General features: G+C 35.0%; 1 protein-coding gene and 1 pseudogene across 7 annotated transcripts in view; one reads left to right on the top strand and one right to left on the bottom strand.

Moving 5' to 3' along the window:
• Positions 1-2160: 2160 nt before the first annotated feature.
• On the top strand, positions 2161-10488 carry LOC114578617 (annotated as a pseudogene).
• A 2202-nt stretch (positions 10489-12690) lies between these two features.
• The window catches only part of LOC110108989 (probable NOT transcription complex subunit VIP2), a 49418-nt gene continuing 39213 nt past the window's right edge, over positions 12691-22895 (bottom strand). For 2 of the 7 annotated variants that reach the window (XM_020839870.2, XM_020839866.2), the window contains exons 8-15: positions 20150-20235; positions 19877-20062; positions 19351-19776; positions 19210-19262; positions 19088-19129; positions 18056-18194; positions 17720-17969; positions 12691-13096 (exon numbers count right to left, since the gene is read on the bottom strand). In XM_020839870.2, the coding sequence (XP_020695529.2) occupies positions 17910-17969; positions 18056-18194; positions 19088-19129; positions 19210-19262; positions 19351-19776; positions 19877-20062; positions 20150-20235 (992 nt within the window). In that variant the 3' untranslated portion in view covers positions 12691-13096; positions 17720-17909. Of the gene's footprint in view, positions 13097-14772; positions 14993-17719; positions 17970-18055; positions 18195-19087; positions 19130-19209; positions 19263-19350; positions 19777-19876; positions 20063-20149; positions 20236-22895 lie in introns of those variants that run through there. The other 5 variants (XM_028691974.1, XM_020839868.2, XM_020839867.2 and 2 more) reach the window with 5 other exon arrangements.

The raw sequence follows: 22895 nt of genomic DNA on the forward strand, positions 1-22895 counted from the left end.
CAATTTGAGTTACCAAACGGTCTTCGATTTTGACGAGCTTATACTCGAATCGAACGGCTCGATGAGAAAAATCTAACGAGCCCAAGATTTCCGAATTCTGACATCATTAAGGACTTCAAATGACCAACGAATGGTGCATGATCAAAGGATTCGATATCGGCCGTCCATTCAAACCACTCCCAATTCGCCCTTGATCTCACGCCTATTTACGGGCTATGCCACTCCAGAAAAACTATAAATAGAGCCCTCATTCTACACCAAAGGGACTCAAGTGAAGAGAGAGAAGAAGAAGAGAAGGAGAAGGAGAAAGGGGAATAGGAGATTCCTCACCTCCTCGACCACCGCCGCCGGAGTTTTTCCTGCCGCCTGGAGACGCTGGAACTCTGCCGGATTTTTAGGAAGCGCAGGGAATTCGCAGGATTTTGTGAATTTCGTGGAAGAGACAAGTTGTATTTGGATTATCCCGACTTGTGGAAAGAAATCCGCCATTTGTAATCTACAAAAACACTAGTGGAAATTTGCAACTGGGCAAGGCCCCGTGGTTTTTCCCATTTTTGGGTTTTCCACGTAAAAACTCTTGGTGTTCACTCTTTCTTTCTGTTTGTGTGTTAAACTTACGTGCAACGCTCGGACGCGAATTTACAAACTCTACCGCCGCGTATTTTCTAAAACGCAACAAATTTAATTCATCATTACAATATACTTACTAATATTTCTTTTGAAATATAAGAGATGTCATAAATGAAAACATCTACACAAGAAGAGTAATTCAAGAGGATGTGTGGGAAGAAGAGGAAAAAGAAGAATATTTATGTACTATCAAATTTAATGTTCTTTTTTATGGATTTAGCTTATGAATTTAGAGCATGAATGATATGATGGCATACTGATTTTATGTCTCTTCAAAATCATTATACTACAATCTTTCATGAGAGGAGAGCATAGATGTATGACTACTAGATTGATGTTGATCTCCATATTGATCTCCATACAATCATACGAATTACATGAGACTCAAGAAATGACTAAAATTTTGTTTGGAATAAATTTTTTTACTGTTTTTTAATTTTTTTTATTAAAATTATTTGTATTAAAAAATTATTTTAAAAAACAGCAAGAAAACTGTCTAAGTATAAGTATATGGATATCCACTTAATGGAACCCCTCTAAGCCCAACATAACTATTTGTGGCATGCATATAGATAATTATTCTATGGTTGTATTTCATATTATAGTACTAAGAAAATCATATGAGGCAAGCATAGGCATAGAGCAAGCAATAAAAATTACTCTTAAATTTATCATTTTTAGTTTATTTGTTGATTAATTTCACGAATTGAACATGTTAAAACTTGAGTGGAAAGGAACCTATCATCATTTGGATGATAATTTTTTCGGGATGCTCTTTCCGGTAATGTTTTTTCTTTTCCTGAACTTAAGATTTGTACTCATCGTGGGCTTCCCTCATGGATTTCTGAGGCTAAAATTCTTTCGCTTGATGCACCTTTAGAGTTCGCTTTGGTTGGGAAATTTCCGACCAACCGGCCGTCTCTTGAAGCCATTCGAAATTTTTTTTTCAATCTTAAATTGAATGGTGATTTCTCTATTATGTTCCTTAATCCAAAAAATGTTTTGATAAAATTATGAAATGATTTGGATTATTGCCGTATCTTTGTGCACATCGTTCTTATTTCGTTAACAAATATTACATGCATTTGATCAAGTAGTCGACTTCGTTTAACGTGGATGTTGAATCACGTATTGTTCCTATTTGGGTGTCTTTCCCAAATTTGAGACCTCATCTCTTCTCTCCGAGCATTCTTCATGGTCTCGGATATATTTTTGGTCGCCCCTTTAAAATAGATCACGCTACCTCTACTAGTTCTCGTCCCTCGGTTGCTCGTGTTTTGGTAGAATTGAATGTCTCCAAACAGTTTCCTAACACGATTTGGATTGGTCTGGATAATTTGGGGTATGTCCAGTCAATTTTTTTTGGAGGATGTGCCTTTGTATTGCTTGCATTATAAATCTCTAGGTCATTCCAAATAAGAATGTATACTCTTGCACCCATAGCTAGCTAAGTCCCATTCGCAAAGGGTAGTTCCTCCTACTGCTACTGAGCCTGTTAATATTATAAGTTCGCCGCCTTGTGTGCCTAATATGGAGGTTGTTGTGGAACCAGTGTCGAATCATTGTTTAGTCAATTCGGTTGTTAGTCATGTTGTATCTTCTGGGGCTGGATGTCATGACTCTGCGACTGTTTTTGTTAATCCTGGGGGTGGGAAGGTTTTGCTTTTTAATGAGAATTGTGATGATGGTTGTGGCTACCCATTGCCCTTGTTGAATGGTGTTGGAGAGGAGGATATGTTATCCTTGACTAATTGTAAGGTGAAATGTATTGATGTTGGGGGTTTGGTTGGTGTGAATTTGGACTCTGCTAGCATGGAGCAGATTGCTTCCATTCCTTTAGGTAACCGGTTTGAGGCTATGCATGTTAGGGCTGCTATTGATGTTTTATCTCCTAGGGTTGGCTATCTTTATTCTACTGGTGTTGTCAGTGGATGGGCTGCTATTTGGGAGGGTGTTTGTTCTGCTATTAATATTCGTAATGTAGTGTCTTATGGTGCGCTGGTTGTTCCCACTCTTATTGTAACTCATGTGTCTGCTGATGATCGTCTTGTGTTGGATTCTGTGGATTGTCGCCTCTCTGGTGAGGCTTCGATTAACTCTGTTGTGCCAGATTCTTCTCCTATTTTTAATCTCACCCAGAGAAATGTGGAATTGGTGGATATTCCTATTTTTGTTATGTCTAGTGCTGAGTTGAAGACCCATCTGGTCGGTACTTTGAAGAATTTGGTTTTGGCCCAAAATGATTGGTTGATTATGGATGAGGAAGTTTCACCTTCGGTTGAGGTTGCAGAGGATGTTCTCGGTGACTATGTGGAAGTAAAAAAAATGTAAAAGTAAAGCTAAGAAGAAATAGCTTCGGTTCTCCTCCGTCGCTTTTGTCTATGTGGGTTTTTCAGATGCTATGGACGATGATGATGCAGCTCCTTACATCACCCTGCTGGTCATCTTTTTGGCAACCTTGCTTGGTGGTCTGCTTATGCTTGTTGGTTAAGGCTGCTGGTGGTTTCTGCAGATTTCTGTCTCCAATAGATGGCCCTTGGTGGCGGTGGGTCGTTGCGGGGGGCTGTCATTCTGAGTTTGCTTCTGGCATTTGGCTTATGATCTCTTTGTTGCTTTAGCTTATGTTTCCCTTCATAGATGTTTTTGGTTTCGGTCCGTACTTGTACTGTCCTTTTCTCTCATAATAAAATTGTTTTTTTAAAATGATAATAAGAATGATGATTAGTAGGTAGCATTATGATTATGAAAGTGTATCTCATTTTAATTTTTATAATTTATGTCTTTATTTGCACTGCAGGGTGTTTATTATAAGCACATATACATTTATGATATGTACATTATTAAAAAAATTTAATATAGTTATTTTTAGTACATATATTCATTTATAATAATTCAATATCACTTCATTGTTATGCATTCCTTGTCCTGTAATTGAATTATTATGTGTTTGTTGTTATTAAAGTAATATTAGTGTTGTGTTTTAATTGCTAGTTGTTGACCTCGATTTTGTCAAACCATGGGCATGAGAGACTAGGTTGACCAGGTCAACTTTTGACTTGGTCAACCCAAGGCTTATTGGGTCAATTTTGACCCATTAAGGCCTTTTGGGTGCTCCTTCGGAGGCCCACACTATTGTGTCACAAATCTACACATTTGAGTGGTGGATTAGAGTCAAATTAACCAATTCTTTAAAATTTACAACTAATTTGTGACGCATTTGCAACATATGTGTAGGCCTGCGCTATATTTGTAATGGAATCAATCAGAAATGGGATTGACAAATTAAGATGAGCAATGATCGATTTAGAGAGCTCTAAAGTACAAGCAATTGTAGGTACTAATAAATTTATGATTTGTTTGAAACATTTTTCTTACTCTTTTGATTTTAAGAGCGCGACCACAGCTCTATATTGCAATTATTTTCTCACTATTTAAAAAAAAATTATGTGCAAAGAAGTTTTTTTAGCAATTTTCAAAAAAGTTATTTTCCTCACAATAACTTTACAATCATCTTCAAAAAATACTAAGCAAAAAATTTACTGTTAAAAAGGTTGGATAAGATCTTTCTAAATTAAATTTGATCTTCATAAACAATTAATTTTATGCAAACAACCCTTAAATCTTAGCTCAACTTCTTTTTTTTTTTCTCATAGTGAATCAGTCGCTTAGCTTAGATGAAATGGTCCTTTGTTGGTCCTTTGGGTCTCACGTGAATTGTTCCTTTCCCTTTTTCAGCCTGCAGTAAAGAACATGGCAGTAGGCACTGATTGAGCTGTCACTATACGGTTTTTTTTTTTTTTTTTTGTTCTTTTGACGGTTTGTTTTGTTCTTTATCACTATACGGTTCAGTTTGTGAAAAAATAAAAAAACAGTACTTTATCAATGATAAGTTAGTGCTGTTGGGGTTTTAATGGTTGGGAATAAGAGGGGAAATCTTTCCATGCCTTTTTGTATACTATGGTTGTGTTTTCAATTGGAGAGATTATTAGGTGCGAAGTGCGGATGGGGAGAATCGTCCGCACAAGTATTGGGTACCTAGCGGTACTCTACTCGGTACCGCTGCGTACCGCTAGGTACCCAGTGCTTGCGCGGACGATAATAATAATACCATGTTATTATTATTATTTTTTATTTAATTGGTTAATAAACATAAAAAATAAGGGAAAAATAAACATTATTCTAAAATTAATGTGAATCAATTCATTACCTTGGATGCGTCGTACTTCTCTGATTAAATCCCATAAATCCCGCTAATCTGCTCTGATACTTCTAAAGTTAATAAGGATTATGAAGTTATACTTTTATTTTCTTATTATAAATTAAGGCATGTATTCTCAATACGTAGGAATTTAAAGATGTTTTAGGTATTTATTCATTACTCTAATTTCTCTTAATGATTAGGCTATATAGATGATGGATATTACAACTGAGAGGTGTTGGATATACAATAGATTATTACCTGAAAGAAAATTACTGACAAATGAATTTATTCAGCGAGTAGATTATTTTATTCACATGACATGTCAACTACTTTCATTTATGTCAAATGAAATGTTTAAATGTTCATGTTCAAAGCATAAAAATCAAGCTTTTCTTAAACCCGTGATGTTAAACCTAATTTCTATCATACAGAATTTGTCTCGGGGTATTGGTTTTTTACATCACATGGAGAGTATGAGACTTATACAGATAGTTGATGAGGTCCCTCAACAACTTCAACAACAGTAGAGGATGATCAAATTATTAGGATATATGAACAAATTATTTTTGATGCAGTAAGTTTGACTTTTAGATAACATATAGATGAGTCACCTAACAAAGACGTAAGGATGCTCAGTATTAAAATTGAATATAACATTTCTCAAAAGTGCTTCAATGAATACATAACCTTTTATTAAGGAAACAAACCCTGAGAATAATTTAATTCCTATAGATTCGTATCGGACAAAGATGTTAGAATCAAAGTTGGGTTGAATGCTATCAAGATTATTGTTATATGAATGGTTGTATGTTGTATTATAAGGATATTGTAATAGAAGTTATTTGTCGTACTTGTGGTGCATCTTGATACAAACCCAAGGCGGGGAAACATAGAAAGGAAAGGATGTGCCATATTCCAGTTTGTTCTATTTTCCAATCATTTATAAACTTCAGCGGGTATATGCATATATGAGCTCTGCAGGTCACATGAGATGGCATTCATAAAATTTATTTACACTGTTAAAATTTGAATCATAAACATGTGTGAATTAATAACCTTAAATTGCTGCAATTTTTTTTTTTAAATGCTACAGGTTTCTGACAACTTTTTCAGCTACATATTCGTTAGTGAACTTTGGTCCAATTTTTTAGCAGAATTTTTGATGCCTATAGAATGATAATTGGCAGCAAAAAGTTATCAACAGCTTCATCGGCAAACAGATCCACTAGATATAGGAAGCATTACCAACGGTTACAGCAACGAACACTTCTGTTAGTAAGTCTATTGGACTTAAGAAGGATACCCGACATTTAATACAGCTAAAAAGCTGCCGCAGTCCATCAAAATTTTTTTTTTAATTTGTGACGGCCTTTTCGACGTAGTTACCATTGTTGTATTATGACAATTTTAATAGGACATATCCGTTGGATAGCGGTCAGAAGACCAGAGAAAAAGTTTCCGTCGGATTTAATTTTCGTGCGCGGCTTTTATCGATGAAATATTTTTCGTCAAACACTGCCGGAAAATGTAAATTCTAACTGAATTGATAATTTTTTGGTGAAAGCTGTCACTAGAAATGATTGTTTTTCCTATAGTGGTAAGACATTGCATGTCCAACTTTTATGAACTAAACTCATCACCAACCTCTCTCCAACATCCCTTACCATCCATTACTAAGCTTAGTATTAAACCCAAACCCCAAAAATATTTCCTAAATCTAAGACTTCCTCTCAACTAACCCTTAACTCTCATTAATACTAATTACACCCCTTCTTCATCCAATCTCAAGCATTTGTATTTTTTCACATTCTCCACTTGAGAAGGTCAACCATCTATTTCATTCCACTACTATTATACTATAATTAAAATACCACCTGATGATATCAAATCTATAACCCTAAATGAATTAATGAAGGACACATTAAAACCAAAATATGAAGGAAACAACAAATCTTAGGACTAACATTAATTTACTATAGATAATTTCTCTTCCATTTCTTATGCAACTTAATAAGATCATAACTTGCTACTTAAAATTTTTGAAATAGGAGGACAATTAATGTGGAACAAAGATGTAATCTCAAAAAAAAAAAAAAAAAAAAAAAAAAAAAAAAAAAAAAAAAAAACAAACAAACAAACAAAAAATCATGAAGCATATGAATCTTCTAGAATGTATATTTTCATGTGAATGTCAAATGGATGCTCTCTTTAGAATGGCAACATCATCTAAGAATGACAAATGGAAGTATGTAAATCATTGTTATAAATTTTAGATTATTGTAATAATTATTATAATTTGGAAAATCTTAAGTTAGTTATTAGTTAGGATTTAAGTACAACTACTTGGCTTTAATGACAGAGGTGATGGGACCATCAAAATCCTATGATGAAGAAATGTTTGTCTTTCTGCATACCTAAAAAGATACATAATCACTGGCGTGTGCAATAAGAGGAAAGAAGGGGGGAGGGGGGTATATAGGTAGAGGCAAAGATGGTTGTCACCCAACCTAAAGGCATGACATGCATGGCCTTCTCATGCAACAAGAGGAAGGGTTTGGCTCACTAATTTGTTTAGGTTCATCCAGTTGATTCAACCATCTAATATGGTTAGATTCAAAAACATGATAATGTTTACTATTGTTATTGGAGTCTAATTGGTTTCCAAAATAATTTTTATGTTAAAAATTATAATTTATTTAGCACTTAAGAATCTGTATAAATGCCTTGAGAAATATGATTTACTCCAAATACTATATTTTATTAATTAAAAAAAATTTACTATCTTACTGAGATTTATTCGAGGACTCAGTTTCATAAATTTTTATAATTATTTAATTGTTTGTCAAGTATATACAAAATATAAGAATGATTTGACAACATATATAAGCTCATCTAAAATCATAATTTTTATCATATATTTCTCTAATTAAAACTATTCAATGCATGCAAAATTTCATTATGCTATTATAGAATTAATGCAGTCCATTGTAAAAGTTTTGATGAATCAAATTGATATTCAAATGGCCATAAAGAATTTTTGAAGTAATGCATATCATTACTATCAATAATCTCAATTAGAATTAAACAATTATTGGAAAGGTTGAGCTTCATTTGAGGCATGAGCCTAAATAGAATGAATCCAACCTCATATATTTGCTAAAAATATAATTTTAAGAAGAAATTATGTTTATTCTTAAGAAAAGCATATCTAGTAGGGGTGTTAATATTTGACACGACTCGAAAATCTGACCTAATCCCGACCTGAAAATTCTCGGTTAGGTCAACCCATTTGAGAAATAGGTCGAGTTCGAGTTCAACAAATCGGCTCATTTCAAAAATCAGGTTGGGTTCAAGTTGACACGGAAACCCGGGAATGACCTGGATTGATCCGTGCTGACTGTGTTGCGCCACATCTACCCACAGCCCTCGTCGCGTCTACCCCGTCTTCTCGCGTCACGTGTCTCTTTGCATGAGTCATGTCCTACTGACGATCATGCCGCTGGCACCTTTACCGCAGTTGCGGTGCTATTGCGGGCGCTGTTGTGTCGCTACCTACGCTGCTCAGTGCTTAAGCTAATCGTTCGGTTGCAACGCCCAGAACGTGTTTGCGGGTCAGGTTCGGATTGAAATACCTGGCTCGTTTGCAAAACCAGGTCAGATTCTGGTCAGGTCAATTTCAGATTCAACTCGAACCCAACTTGTGACCTAATTTTGACAACCATAATATCTAGCACTCTAACTACAATAATTCACATTTATTAGTAAAAATAATAATAATAATTCACATTTATTAGTGAAGAGAATGTTTCCATAGTTTGAACTTAAGACCATTAAATCACAATGAAAGTGACATAACTAGTCATCTTGGCCCACCCATCAGCATCTAGCTTATTTAATAAAATATTTTTTTAAAATGATGGTGACATCCATAATGTTGTTTACATATATAAAAGGGACATTTCAACTTCCACCACAATAAAACTTGCTGATTGTATTCAGGTAAGTATTTGCACTTTGGATTAAAGGGTTAAATAAATCAATCACATCATCATTGGACAATGGTGGGTAAGGCCACTTGAGCAGTTCTCATATTGGCATGGATGATAGTGACAATCTTATCTTCATAGCATGATTGGTTTGCCCATTTGGATTTCCCTCAAGTAATGCTACCCAATCCAACTTAGCAACCAAAAGCTCTCTCTCTTCCAATGGAAACTTGACATATTGGATTATTATTCATTCACTCCACATGTCATTATTTCATTGGACTAAAATATATCTTCTTTTTTTTATTTAGTAGGTGGCTAACATTCATCAACATATTCAGTTCAGATTTCGTTCGAGATAATTTTCTTACTATTTTTTTGTTCAGATCGCAAACATAGTTCCTAGTTGATCTTTTTTTTTTTAATAAAGGTTTCGTTTGAGACAGATTTCTTATTGTTTTTTAAAGCTATTTTTTAATAGAAATTTTTAAATTGAAAAAAATTATTAAAAATTACATTAAAAAATAGGGATTTTTACATACATAGCACCTAAAACTTTTGAAAATACATATCTAACACCTAAACATTAGTATTTACTTATATACCACCTAAATTTTCCCTCTCCTTCAATTCTACCACTTCGTTTATCCGCACCCGCACGTCGTCACTTCCTTGAGCTCGACGAATTCCTCCGCCCCCTTTGGGACTCCCCTCCTCTTCCCTTAACTCGCCTCCCTCACTTCCACTCCCCCAACGCCTCCCTCCCCTTCCTCTGTCACCTCCACCGCTCCTCCCCTCGCCGCGTTTTCGACGCAATCATCTTCAACAATGAACTCGACATCCTCCACCTCCGCCACCGCACTCTCCTCCCCTTCATCCACCGCTTCCTCCTCCTCGAATCCAACTCCACCTTCACCGGCCTCCCCAAACCCCTGTTCTTCAATCAAAGCTCCTCCTTTTTCTCCTTCGCCTCCCACAAAATCATCTACCGTTCCTTCACTCCTCCTTCCTCCAATCCTCCTCTCCCGCATTCTCATCATGTCCGACGCCGACGAAATCCCCAGCCCCGAAACCATCGATCTTCTCCGATCGTGCAATGGATTCCCCTCCATTCTCCACTTAGAGCTCCGACATTACTTGTACTCTTTCGAATTCTTTGTCGATTTCAGCAGCTGGCGAGCGACGGCCAATATTTTTCTTAAAGGTGAGACCTTTTATCGGCACTCGAGGCAGAGTAATTTTATTTTGGCTGACGCGGGATGGCATTGCAGTTTTTTGCTTTAGGAGGATTAAAGATTTTGTTTTTAAGATGAAGGCTTATAGTCATGCGGACAGAGTAAGGAAGATGAGCTTTTTGGATGAATGGAGGATACAGAGGATTATTTGTGAAGGTGGGGATTTGTTTGATATGATGCTGGAGGAGTATAATTTCAAGGAGCTTTTGAGTAAGATGGGGCCGATACCGAAATCGAAGTCGGCGATCAATCTGCGGTGGGATTCCTGCGGATGGAAACGACATCGAGGATGACGACGTGCGGGTGCGGATAAACGGAGTGGTAGAATTGAAGGAGATGAAGAATTTAGGTGGTAGATAAGTAAATACTAATGTTTAGGTGTTAGATATGTATTTTCAACAGTTTTAGGTGTTATGTATGTAAAAATCCCTAAAAAATAATAACAAAATTATTCCAAATTAAACCAAAATCTTAGCACTTCTTCTTTTTATTAAGTAGGTGGCTAACATTCATCAACATATTCAGCTAAGATTTCATTTGAGATAGTTTTCTTATTATTTTTTTTGTTCAGATCGCAAACATAGTTCCTATTTGATCTTTTAATAAATAATAACAAAATTATTCCAAATTAAACCAAAATCTTAGCACACCCCTCTCTGTGCATGCCATCAGCATCACTTACCCAACCCCTCTCCTTCTTACTCACATATCGGCACTCACCAACCAACTTCTCAATATACATGAGATCAATTACACATAAAGATCAAATTAATATTAAAAAAATAGTATTAAATGCTTAATTTTACAAAAAATAAAAAAAAAAATCATAAGGTAGACTCAGAGCTTGTGGTCTCAAAATCTTCACTTTGAGCTATTTTGTCTATTTTAACTCTGCAGAGTAGCTAACATTCCTATGCTACGTTACACCTCTCTAATATGTCTAAAGCTTGGCTCAATTTAGCGTTTGATTGAAATGTCCGTAACATTTTATAAAATTGATTGTCAAGTTGGTATAAGAAAAATAATCTAAATTGCAAGATACAACTTTTCATCATAAGAATTTTTTTAAAAAATGATGAATCAACTAGAAAATAATAACCAGACAAAACTATCTGAAATAGACCTTTAACCTCAAATAAAATGATGTAGATATTTTATCCATATAAAAGACCATCAAATGAATTGGCAATCTAAATTGCCTACTATCTAATTATTTAATGGCTTAAATTTTAAGTGTTTTGTTTAATTAAATGGCATAAGGTTTTCAGCTAATTTAAAAGATTGCAATTACTAAAACCCTAGCCTCAATTAGGCTAAGCAAAGGGAGCGGGGAGCATGAAAATAGGGGGAAAAACACACGATTCACTACCCATCGTGTGGAACCTTAAAATGGACAAATGCTCATTAAAAATTAAACTGAATGCATGATGTGTAATTTTAATAATGTTAAATTTAATTGAGGAATTGTGACTTTAGGCGATCAAGTCATTAAAAAAATACACATTTTAAAAACCTTCGATCTATTGGTTCAAAGTGATGGTGAAATTGATGGAGGTATTATTAGTAAAATCGAAATTGGATGGTTGAAATATAGGAATGCAGCTGGTATATATATTGTGTGATAGAAAAGAACCCCTTAAACTTAATATATATATATATAAATGATTGTAAGACTTGTAATGCTTTATGACACAACATTTTAGCCTTTAAAAAATAAGCATACAATTAAGTTTAGTGTTGAAGTGATGAAGATGCTCAGGCAATGAATGACTTTATTCTTAAAAACAAAATGCAAAACAAATATATACATGAAAAAATTGAAATAAATTTAATGACAAAAAAGATTAAAAAGAGTCGTATAAAACGCCAATTTTCCAATCTCTTGATTAGGAGGGTGGATGTAATAAATTTGATTTATGTTAAAAATAAATAAATATAGACCTAAAAAAAAGTTAGAAAATACCATAAATAATATTTTTATTAAATTTCAATAAGAATTTGACTATTAACCAAATACAATAAAGAAAAAAAATTCATATTATCTACCTCACGTAGTGAGATAGAGACGATGTTGTTATATTTGAGTGTTAAACTTCATTTGGAATATTTATCTTATTTCTTTCAATAATAACTATTTGATACCCAAAAAATAAAAAAAAAAATATTGAAAAAACAATTATCAAAAGATATCCCAAACAAAGTCTTAATCCTCTCACATAACCAAACAATAAAAAAAAAAAAAGAATTACTTCGTTTAACCATCAAAAATCAAATTTAGCAGTGAAACCATTCCTTGAGCATTAATGCTAAATATTCGAAAACTCTATGACTGCAGTTACGATAGTCCACAATCCAATATATTTCAATAGATTGCTAACTTTAAAGACAAGTAAATTTCAATGCAACTGAAAGTATAAATATGGCTGCCCAATTATTACGCTGAAATATTCACATAAAAACTCCCGCAAGCAAGGCCACAAAGTCGAAAAAATAGAATTACTCCATGTCTAAAGATCAGCCTTTCGATAAAATAGAAAAGCTAATAAAAGCTCTCTAATGCAAAGCCACAAAGTCGGTAATATAAAAAAAAAAAGTATCCCATCAAAAGGATTCAAAAGAACATCTTTGCACATAAAACGATAGCATTGATTTTTCAAAAAAATAATATATCAAATTTAAATTAGATTCTTGATTAAGAATGATCAGTTGACATGCCTGAGCTACCTCTGATTCTGAACCGAGTTTCTAAAAGTAGTACTATATGATTAGCCTTTGTAGAGTGATCATTTCTTTCTGGATGTAATCAGATGGTATTGTGGAATCTTTTTTTTTTCATGCAGAAATCCTTCCATTTGATGAGCTCTTAATAACAAACTAATTGTAAAAACAGAAAAAAGAAGAAAATTTATGGTCACCGAAGTTGGCAATAGTAAGACATCAGCACTAACATGACAATTACTGAATCAATAAGTGGGTCCATCGCAATATGGCAACGACCACCACCATGGGAATGGTTGCCTGATCTTCTTCCAGGAAATTATGATCTGCAAAAGAACAGCATAGATATGAAACCTAAAGTGTAGCAAATATATTAAGCAAAATTCAAGGCGGTTACAACAGCAAATGAACACAAAAAAAAAAAGAGAAGATAAAAAACTACCAAAAAAGACTCAGTAAAAAGGCCGATGCTCCCAGCATCCCAGAAGCCCCGCACGGACCATCCAAAAGGAGTTAGCATCACCCAAAATCCACCAATAAGAACTGTGCCAATGGTTGCCACCAGCAAGGCTAAAGGGAAACGAGCCCCAGCCACATCATTGCCCTATCAACCATCGCACCACCAAATCGCAAAAACCAACCCGTAGAAACAGGGGAAAAATACATTATACAGAAAGGTTATCTTCTCCTTCGTCCCCTCCCACAGAATCTCCCATGAGAAGCAACTGAGATAACAGGCCTATCACGAACCAAAGTAAAATCATTTCCAGGGTCCGATCCTCCACAAATATCCTGAGAAGCCAAACCACAATCCGAAAACTCGGATTCCGATTCAAATTCAGACGATCCATTCAGCCAATCCATATGGTTTCGCATATCAAATCCAGAATTTTCCCCCAAGCGATTGACCAAATTAACAGGAACATCCACTAAATTGTTAGAGCACACCGAATTTTCTTTCAAGTTATCTACTCGCACACTATCAACAATATTATCCACATTAACAACCGGATTGCATGCCGCCTCTACACCTGGCGAAGGATTTTCCGATATATTTTGAACAACAGGGACCACCACACCATGAACCGGAGCAACCAACTCCACAGACAGCAAAGCCTCATTAACATGCATAGAATTCGAAACCAGATGAGCCACCACACACAGAGAATTCTCACAAGGATTCACAGAGGGAACCAAATCAACAGCACCGTCCGCAAGACCGATACCATCCAACGAGGGAATAAAAGGTATAGCATTAGGAGACAAAACAGTAACAGCATCCTCCGAATTATTAGCAACAGCTTCCTGCACTACAGTATCCTCCCTAGAGAGATTAAAGTTCACATCAACAGGCTCAATCAACTCCGGCTTCCGGCACGGGACATCCACAGGTTTAGAAACTTTTAGAGAATGATGTAAAATAGGGCATAAATCCTTAGAATGGCCTAAGGAATTACAGTGCATGCAAAAATGAGGAATATCATCGAAATTTATAGTCTGAACATAGCCCGATTCCACAAAACAACCCAAATCTTATCAGCATGTTTCTTGGTAACATTCATTTCAACAAGAATACGAGCCATAGACGGATGGGAACAGGACGCAGTAGCCATATTCGACTAGAGTGGGCGACCAAACAGAGAACCTAATCCGAAAAGAATCCTAGGAGAAAATAGATGAGGCCTAAGGAGGGGGAAAGAAACCCAGATAGGCACAATAGGAGAATCCACCTCAACATCCAAATTGGGAGACCATTTCACTACTTTCATATAGCAATTTTGAACAAAATAAGAGCTATAGTGAAAATCCGGCAAAATCAAATCATTCACCAGTTTAATCAAAACATTCCGGTGATTAAGCACAGTGACCGAAAAATCCCTACGACTTTAATTGAAGCAAATTTGACCGAATAGCATCGATCGAAGGTCGTCTACCTGGAAAACGCCCAACCAAAGAAAATTCAAAGGGTGCAGCTAGCGACCGGACCTCTTCCTCAGAAATTAACAAAGCCGGCAAGCCACGATGAGAAGACACACTTAACTCAGGGAAGGAAGACGAAGAAATACAAGATAAAGCCTCCTTAAACGAAAGAGGCGCAAAAGCCCCAGTTAAAAATCCGGGATCACGAAGGCGAGCAGACGCCATAAGGTAAAAACAAATACCTGAAAATCAAAGGAGAAGAAAACCCTCAAATGACGTCGAAGGGGAAAGGCGGCGGAACCCTAGCAGAGCAGAGCAAGCCATTAGAATTTCTTGTGATTGTATGTAGTTGTACTGCGAAGTACTGTGATTGTATGTAGTTGTATAATAAATTGAATGCTAATTAGATAATCCATTTTATTTCATATTTAAAATATACCTTCTATAATATTTTATAATTAAAAAGTACATGTAATCAGGACTGAAACTAACTCCCCAGGAAACTACTGAAATTATTGAAACTACCGAAACAGCAAAATTTTATAATGGGTACCAAACTGAAGAAAAATTTATGTCAATTCACAACAGATTTATAGAGAAGGATCTGGCTGAAATAATTTTTTTCATAATCATTAATACGTGCATCAATCCCCATGAAGTCATTAGCTGACCAAGAAAACACCCAACACAGCATCATCTAAATTCACAAGGTGCTACCTAATGGAGCTAATTGATTGATGCTCAAAGTTTGAACTAGTATAAGTCCATTCACCCAACCAAACAGTTCATTTATGAGGAAGACTTACCTAGAAATTCACAAGGTGCTACCTAATGGAAGACTTACCTAGAAGAAGGATGGCAGATCTCAGCTCAAAGAAATTTATGCGGGGTTCTTCCCCTTTGTTATTACATTGAAAGTAACAGTATGAAATTTTTTATAAGATACTTGATGATGGAGCTCCTGATTAAAGAGTACCGCATATTACTTGATTTGGAATACGGCTGCGGAATTTGGAAGTGGCATCTGAGAAATCTATTAAAAGTTTTCTTAGGTGTTTTTCGGATATTTAGGAATAATTGTATTTTCTTTCTAGAATTTTTAGTTTGTTTCTTTTGCTTTCTTTTAGACTTATATTTGTTTTCTAAATTTATTCTAATTGCTTATGGGATCGGTATTAGATCTTATTTTTCAACCGGTTAGGAACTCTGGGATGCTAATCAAACTTACGGGTTGTTTTATTTTTGGTATCCCCTCCACCCCAAGGGTTTTAAAATGGGAAATAGTGGATCTCATTTCAATTATCATAAGTTTAGTTTAACAAATATGCTTTCAATAAGGTTCATTTCCCTGTTGGATCAAAGAACCCTTTGTTTTTATTCTAGCTTGCATTAGGGTGTTCTTTTTTTTCTTTTAATGCAAATTTGCATTTTTTCAAAAAAAAAAACCAAACAGTTCATTTTAATATCCTTTGGACAGACAATTTTAAGCATGCCTTAACTCGTCTTGGGTCCTCTAAATCGGAGCAAAAGATAAGCTAGGTGGATAAGCTTATCTCACAATAATTAAATAAATTTAATCATCAATAAATTAGATTGGTACTCCTATAAGTAGCTATTGGATCCATAGATTAGATCAAACAGTACTATTCTGAAGGAGGGCACTCCTTCACTAAGGCATGAATTCTTAGATGCTCTCAATTTTCATTTAGAAGGCAAGGTACAACTCTTCATATATCTGAAAATTTTTTTTCTTTTTTTTCAATTGACATTTTAAAAAGATTGTAGTAGAAAGCTTATTGAAGCCAGACATTTTTTAAAAATTTTTGCATGTCTTGAAAGTTCCATTTGCACTGCAAGTTTGATCTCAAACATACATGCACAAACAATCTAAGTCTAATTTTCATCAAAATATACTTAATAAGTGGTACTCCCACAATACTTGCATAACCATATTTCTCAATCTGTTTATCCTAATTCCTAATATTGCATGCATTCAACTTGAACATTCTCATTTCTTTCCCACTCAATTTGACACCTAAAAATACTTTCATGGCATGCAACTGATAAAAAAAAGATGGACCAACTAATTGAATTAAATTGACGAAGAGTATAGATTGCAATATAAGAATAAAATGATCAATCTTGTATGTCAACATTTTCAAGATTTGTAGCCAATACTACCCATGCACGTGCAGAATGCAATTAGTTTAAACCATATCAACGAGTAAAAGCCCAAAATAGTTCCCTGACTATTAGTAAATGTCAAATTTAATATCAGACTTTCATAAAGTCCTAATTTAGTCCCCCGACTATTAGATATCTCAATTTGATCTCAAGATCAAAATAAATAGTTAAAGTTAACCCGAACAATTAAATGTGAGGTTATTTTTGGGTATTGAAGTGTATGTGAAATTATATTATTATTTTTATATATTTTATTGTTTATCATATTAAAATAAATATAAAATTATAATGAAAGTTAACCACATTTATTAATTATTCATTCTTGTTATTTAATTGATTAACTTCTATTATGATTTTTTTTACTATGATAAATAACAAATAATATAAAATTAATAATATAATTTCACATACACCATAATACGTAAAATGCCCTCACATTTAACTATTGGGGTTAATTTTAACCGTTACTTTTGACATTGTGACTAAATTAGGACATTTTCTAATAGTCGAGCTTTGTTTGGGCCAACTTTTTTATTGCTTCTTAAAACAGCTTTCTAGTACATAAATTTTAATTTTTGTACTATGAAAGCTACTTTAAGAAACATTAAAAAAGCCAGCCATCCCAAACGAAGCTTAAATTGAGTCATTATGAAAGAATGAGACTAAATTGGATATTTATCAATAAGCGGGGAACTATTTTAAGCCTTTACACCATGTCAAAGTCGTAAGGGAGTTTGAATGTTTGTTTCAAATGTTTCAATGCAGAAAAACAAGAGAGGATTACTATTTTTTTCCTATGAATGAATTTAAAGCATTATATATTAAAGACGTTTGGCAAACTTTACCATGCATGGCATTACTGAAGTTGATCGCGCTGTCATTGAAAATGCAGAAACCAAGAAGTGGGACACTTGATGACTAACATGAAGTACCAACCACCTCATCAGAAGAAATGTCACGAGTGAAAGAAGCAACGGCACCACAGACCTGGCAAATTCTAATCGAAAACCAAATACACACCTAACTTTATAACGTCTAATGTTGAGGAAGGATTGGTTTCTTTTCCAATGCCTCATATGTAAGGACAAAATTGTCCTGCAAGAGAACAAAAAAGTACATTCAGCAGATAAAACATAAGCAAAAGAAATCAAATTACAAAATTCCAGGACAAATGTCCCTACCTTGCGAATAGTTTGCCATGTACTTGGATCGAAGTAATGATACGATCCCCTTTCATATGTTTGAGTCTTAACAAGCGGCTCTCCGATTCTCCTTAACCATAACTGAAGCTCTCTGTGGTAGACCCATCTCCGTGAATATCTGCCAATGCATGTGTTTTAGAAAAAAAAATATTTCCATGATGGAATAACAGGCAAGAGAGGAAAAGTAGGACAGAGATAAACACATGACATCTACCAGGCAAGTGAACACAATAACAAGTGCAAAGATATGGGCAAACAGAATTCTTAACCTGTAGGAGAATGTTTTAAATATTTATGCGTGTTTGAGACTGCGAGATCACACAAGCACATTCCACCCAATTAAATGAACCAAATGTCCAATAAATATCCAAATATTCATTTCGGAGCATCCAAATGTAACAAACTTAAATTTTCAAAGCCAATTAATGCTTTATTGGTTGCAAATTGTCCTAATATAATTGTTTGCTCAGGTAAGAAATGTTAAAATAATACTCTAGCCAAAAAAAGATCCTTAAAGATTCTCAATGGTTCGTGATCTATATAGCCTAAATACTCCTATGTGATTTACATTTAGTGTATCAGTCCAATAGCATAAGGAAATCCTAAAGCCTAAACCATCATGCATCAGATACTGTTACAAGATCATCTTCTACTTACAACCAAGAAATACAGAATTTCAGCCATCACAACTTCTTGCGCACAGATTTCAAATATGAACCACAAAATGTAAAACTTATTAGTATTGACAAACAAATTTTGAAAGGCAAAAGAAATAACTTGATCCACGTAGGTTACATAAACAGAAGTCAGATCAAAAAATTGCTAATAGAGTGCAGGAGAAAAGACCAGTAACATAGTAATTGTTATTTTGGCAGCCTTCATCTTTCCCTGACTACTTGCACAAGAAGAATAACAATACCAATACTCAATCATTTCAACATCTCCGAACAGGTGAATGTAAAGCAGAAATCTAACATTCATATAAAGACAGGAGAGGAAGGAGCAAATTACAGTTCATAAGCAGCAAACAACTGAGCTTCATCCTTTGGCATGCTGCAGAAAAGAGAAGGTATAACTTAAGGAAATTAATGTCATCAAAGCAAATACTGAGAGGAAAATAATCAGGAGCAGACCTGTAAAAGATGTAAAATAGTGTCCCATCATTGAACTTCTCAAAATGTCCTTGCTGTATCAGAAGAACATGTTCAGCGCCACTAATTAATGGAGCAAATATCTACACTATCTATTAAAGGCAGTAGTAGAAGTTGTTCTACCTTTAATGTTGGATGTGGTTTAGAGTTATAACAAGTTGGAATGCAATACTCGGACTCTCCTTTGGCTGGCTCATCAGACCATGGGGAATTAAATTTCTTGTGCAAATCACCTGGTGGGCTTAACAAATTCAATCCCAGAGTTGTGAGATCCATCCCCATAGCAAGGGATGTGAGATTTGGGTCGTTTACTCTGATTACGCTCAACAAACCCAACAAACCAAACCTCTCAGACATCTGCGTCCCTTGCATGGACTTCAGACTATGATCTTTATATGATTGATTAATAGCAGACATCTGTTGCAGGCGAAGTTGAGATTGGTTATGCGAGTGTTGATATTGCTGAATAAGTTGATCATAAGGTCCACCGCCTGAAGCTGGGTTTTGAGAACTTAATGCTCTTAATCCAAGGCTAGGAGTATTCTGAACCTGAAAGATAACAAAGAAAGGTTCATTCATTGGAATTATGTAGAAACATCAGGAACATGCCTGATTCCTTAAAATTGAAGTATTAACTTGAGAAGCATACCTGAGACTGATAGGCTCCATGTGAAGATGGAAACAAATCAGAGCCATATAGATGGAGAAGGTCTTGATTGCTTCCAGCTGCTAAAGAGACTCCACCAGAAGTACTAACAGGGGTTGAATGCTGCTGGTGTTGCTGACGATTTGATGGATAGGCCACTCCATGGCTAAATCCAGTAGACCCCCCAATCTGCATGATTAATAATATATTTTATCATCAAATAACTAGAATAACTATAACTATTAGTTGACAATTTAGCTTGAAAATTACACTCACGGCAAAGTTTTGTGACTGCATTACAGAAACATTTTCATGAGGTTGCTCCTTCTGATGCAAATCCATTGCAAATTCTGAGTTTCCACCTAAACAAGATCAATGCCATAAAATACAGCAAATAGGAAGTAATATAACTGGCAGCATCACTACCAAACAAACACGACAGGAAGCGCACAAAGTTGATTTGAAAGAATTAAAACAGAAAAGGGTAAAATCAATAATAAGAAAGACTTGATGAGCAGATTTTAAAAAAAAAAAAAAAAGAAGAAAAGAGACGTGTGAGCCATTAAACCAGCAATCTTCATTTAAGATCAAACAAAATACAAAAATGTTTTGTACAGCATATATTTCTATCAAAGCTACCCTTTATTCAAAAAATGAGTGATAAGCAAATTCCCAGCAAATGCATATGGAGATTGATTGTCAACCACGTAAGTCCTTAATAAATGAAAAATAATCCTTTCTTTTGCATACTGGGGCAGACCTTTAACAAAATTAGGGACAGCAACAACGCTGGGCAGTTGTCACAGCCCAAATCTGGTTTCCAAAAAGGGTTGTCTGGACCTGAATCATGAGTGCATGAAGAACATTCAACAAAACCCACAATGAAGTTGCCAACCCAGACAAACTCAATTAACACATTGAATGGAGTCAGCCAAAGAAGCCACCAGCATTAGACCGAATGCATGCGAAGAACAAAACTCGAACCAGAGCAGTAGTCCCCCGACTTGGCCTAGTTGGAAAAGAAAGAAACACTAGCCAGCCCATGGTATAGGAAGCACAGTGTAATAACAAAGCAATACATAAATGACTGAATCGAAATAGTCATTAAGCTAAATAACCTATCAAATACAAAAAGAACCAAACAGGAACAGCTAATACAAATGACTATTACAAAGATAAAGTCATGGAAGGCTTTCCTATGAACTTCCAAATAACTCTCACCAGCCACCCACTCCGCCAATCTATTTGACAATCCACTAGCTAAATCTTCCCTACTTGCACACCCGAAATATTCAAAGCCTTCACTTGTACACATATAAATCAACTGGGTGATATACACAGTGAAAAATAAATCATAAAAAAATAATATTATATGAATAAAAGCTAGCTCAACTTGAGATATAACAACAAATACATAACTACAAGCCAACATTCATTCTGAAGATCTGGCGGTTACCAACTGCTCCTTTAAAGCTTCTCCAAATGCCACCAAAATCAATGTTTTCAATTAGGCCCAAAAAGTACACATTATCAATTTATCATTCAAGCTTCACCCCAAGAGGCAAATCCTTGGTTGCATAGACTGACGTCATGATAAAACTCAACATTTACGTGATTATTGTAATGTCCATTGCTACAGTACCTAGTCTACCTGCAATAACCTAAAGTGAACCTAGTAAGAACTATATATTTATTTAAGTGTTTGTGAATTTTTGTGAATATGATTTAAGTAGAAAATTAGTATCTGAAAATTATTTTTTGGAAGCACTTCGACACAAAGCTCTCTGTCTGGGTGAATAAAATTTATGTCCTTGTAAGCGTAGTAGTGCTGGCCTTTGTGGCGTTGTCTTCCCTATTTATTAGAAAGCATTCAGGAGCGCTGAGGTCGTTATTCATGAGAAAATTCCATAAACAAAATCCCTTGGGACCACGGTAGCGTTGGGGAGGTCAAAGCTACGGAGCTAGCATAATTTCAATGTTTTTATATAAATATCTTACTAAGCTAACACCCAATTCTTCATTACCATTTGCTTGGAAATGTCGAGAGAAGGGCCAGAGAGGAGAAAGAGGAAAGAGGGAAAGGGAGCTAGGATCTAGAAGGTTGTAGAGCTAGATTCGTTAGTCTTTCCAATAGAAGAAATTATTCGTCTCGAGGTAGGCTGATATTACTCTCTTCAGTTTTCAATTTAGATAATTTGGATAAAAGTTATAAGAATTATTTGGTTTAAATGACTTTAGGAAACTTTCCACCATATAATTTTTGGTATGTCATAGAATAGACAATTCTGAGCAATTTCACAGAAAAAATTCGAAGTTTAACCGGGTGATTTTAAATGTGTGATTTTTAATATGCTTTACTAATTATATTAGTTTAACATAAAGTGGATAATAAGCATGCAAAAAGCTTCAGCAACAAACTACATTAAATTAATTATGATTTTCCCCTAACTCAAGCGGATAATAAGAAGAATTAATCGAAAGCACTATTTAAAATTGTGCAATATGAGACTCATTTAAGCACAATTCCAATGATTGTAAATGTGTGATTTTCATATGCTTTACTAATTATATTGATTTTAACATAAAGTGGATAATAAGCATGCAAAAAAACTTTAAGAGCAAACTACATTAAATGAATTATGATTTTCTCCAACTCCAGTAGATAATAAGAAGAATTAATCAAAAGCATTGTTTAAAATTGCACAATATAAGGCTCTCCTCAGCGCAAATCCAGCGAAAAATATCTCGAGGTTTACACCTCAAACTTTTTTTATGAGGCTTGCACCTCAACTTGGATGAGGTCCGCCTTGAGGCACACCTTGCCTCACTGGCATGAGGTGTACGCCCAACCCAATTATATATTTTATTATTATTATTATTATTAAAACTTATATAAATCTTAAACTAAAGCCCCAAACAAATCATACATTCATGCACCCTCGAGTTGCAGCAACTTCTTCTCAACTGTCTCAACCTCCAACTCGCCGCCTTTGTAATAGCCACATCATAGCCACTATCGAGG

Source organism: Dendrobium catenatum, unplaced genomic scaffold (genome assembly GCF_001605985.2).
Source record: "Dendrobium catenatum unplaced genomic scaffold, ASM160598v2 original_scaffold_96786, whole genome shotgun sequence".
Taxonomy (NCBI): domain Eukaryota; kingdom Viridiplantae; phylum Streptophyta; class Magnoliopsida; order Asparagales; family Orchidaceae; genus Dendrobium; species Dendrobium catenatum.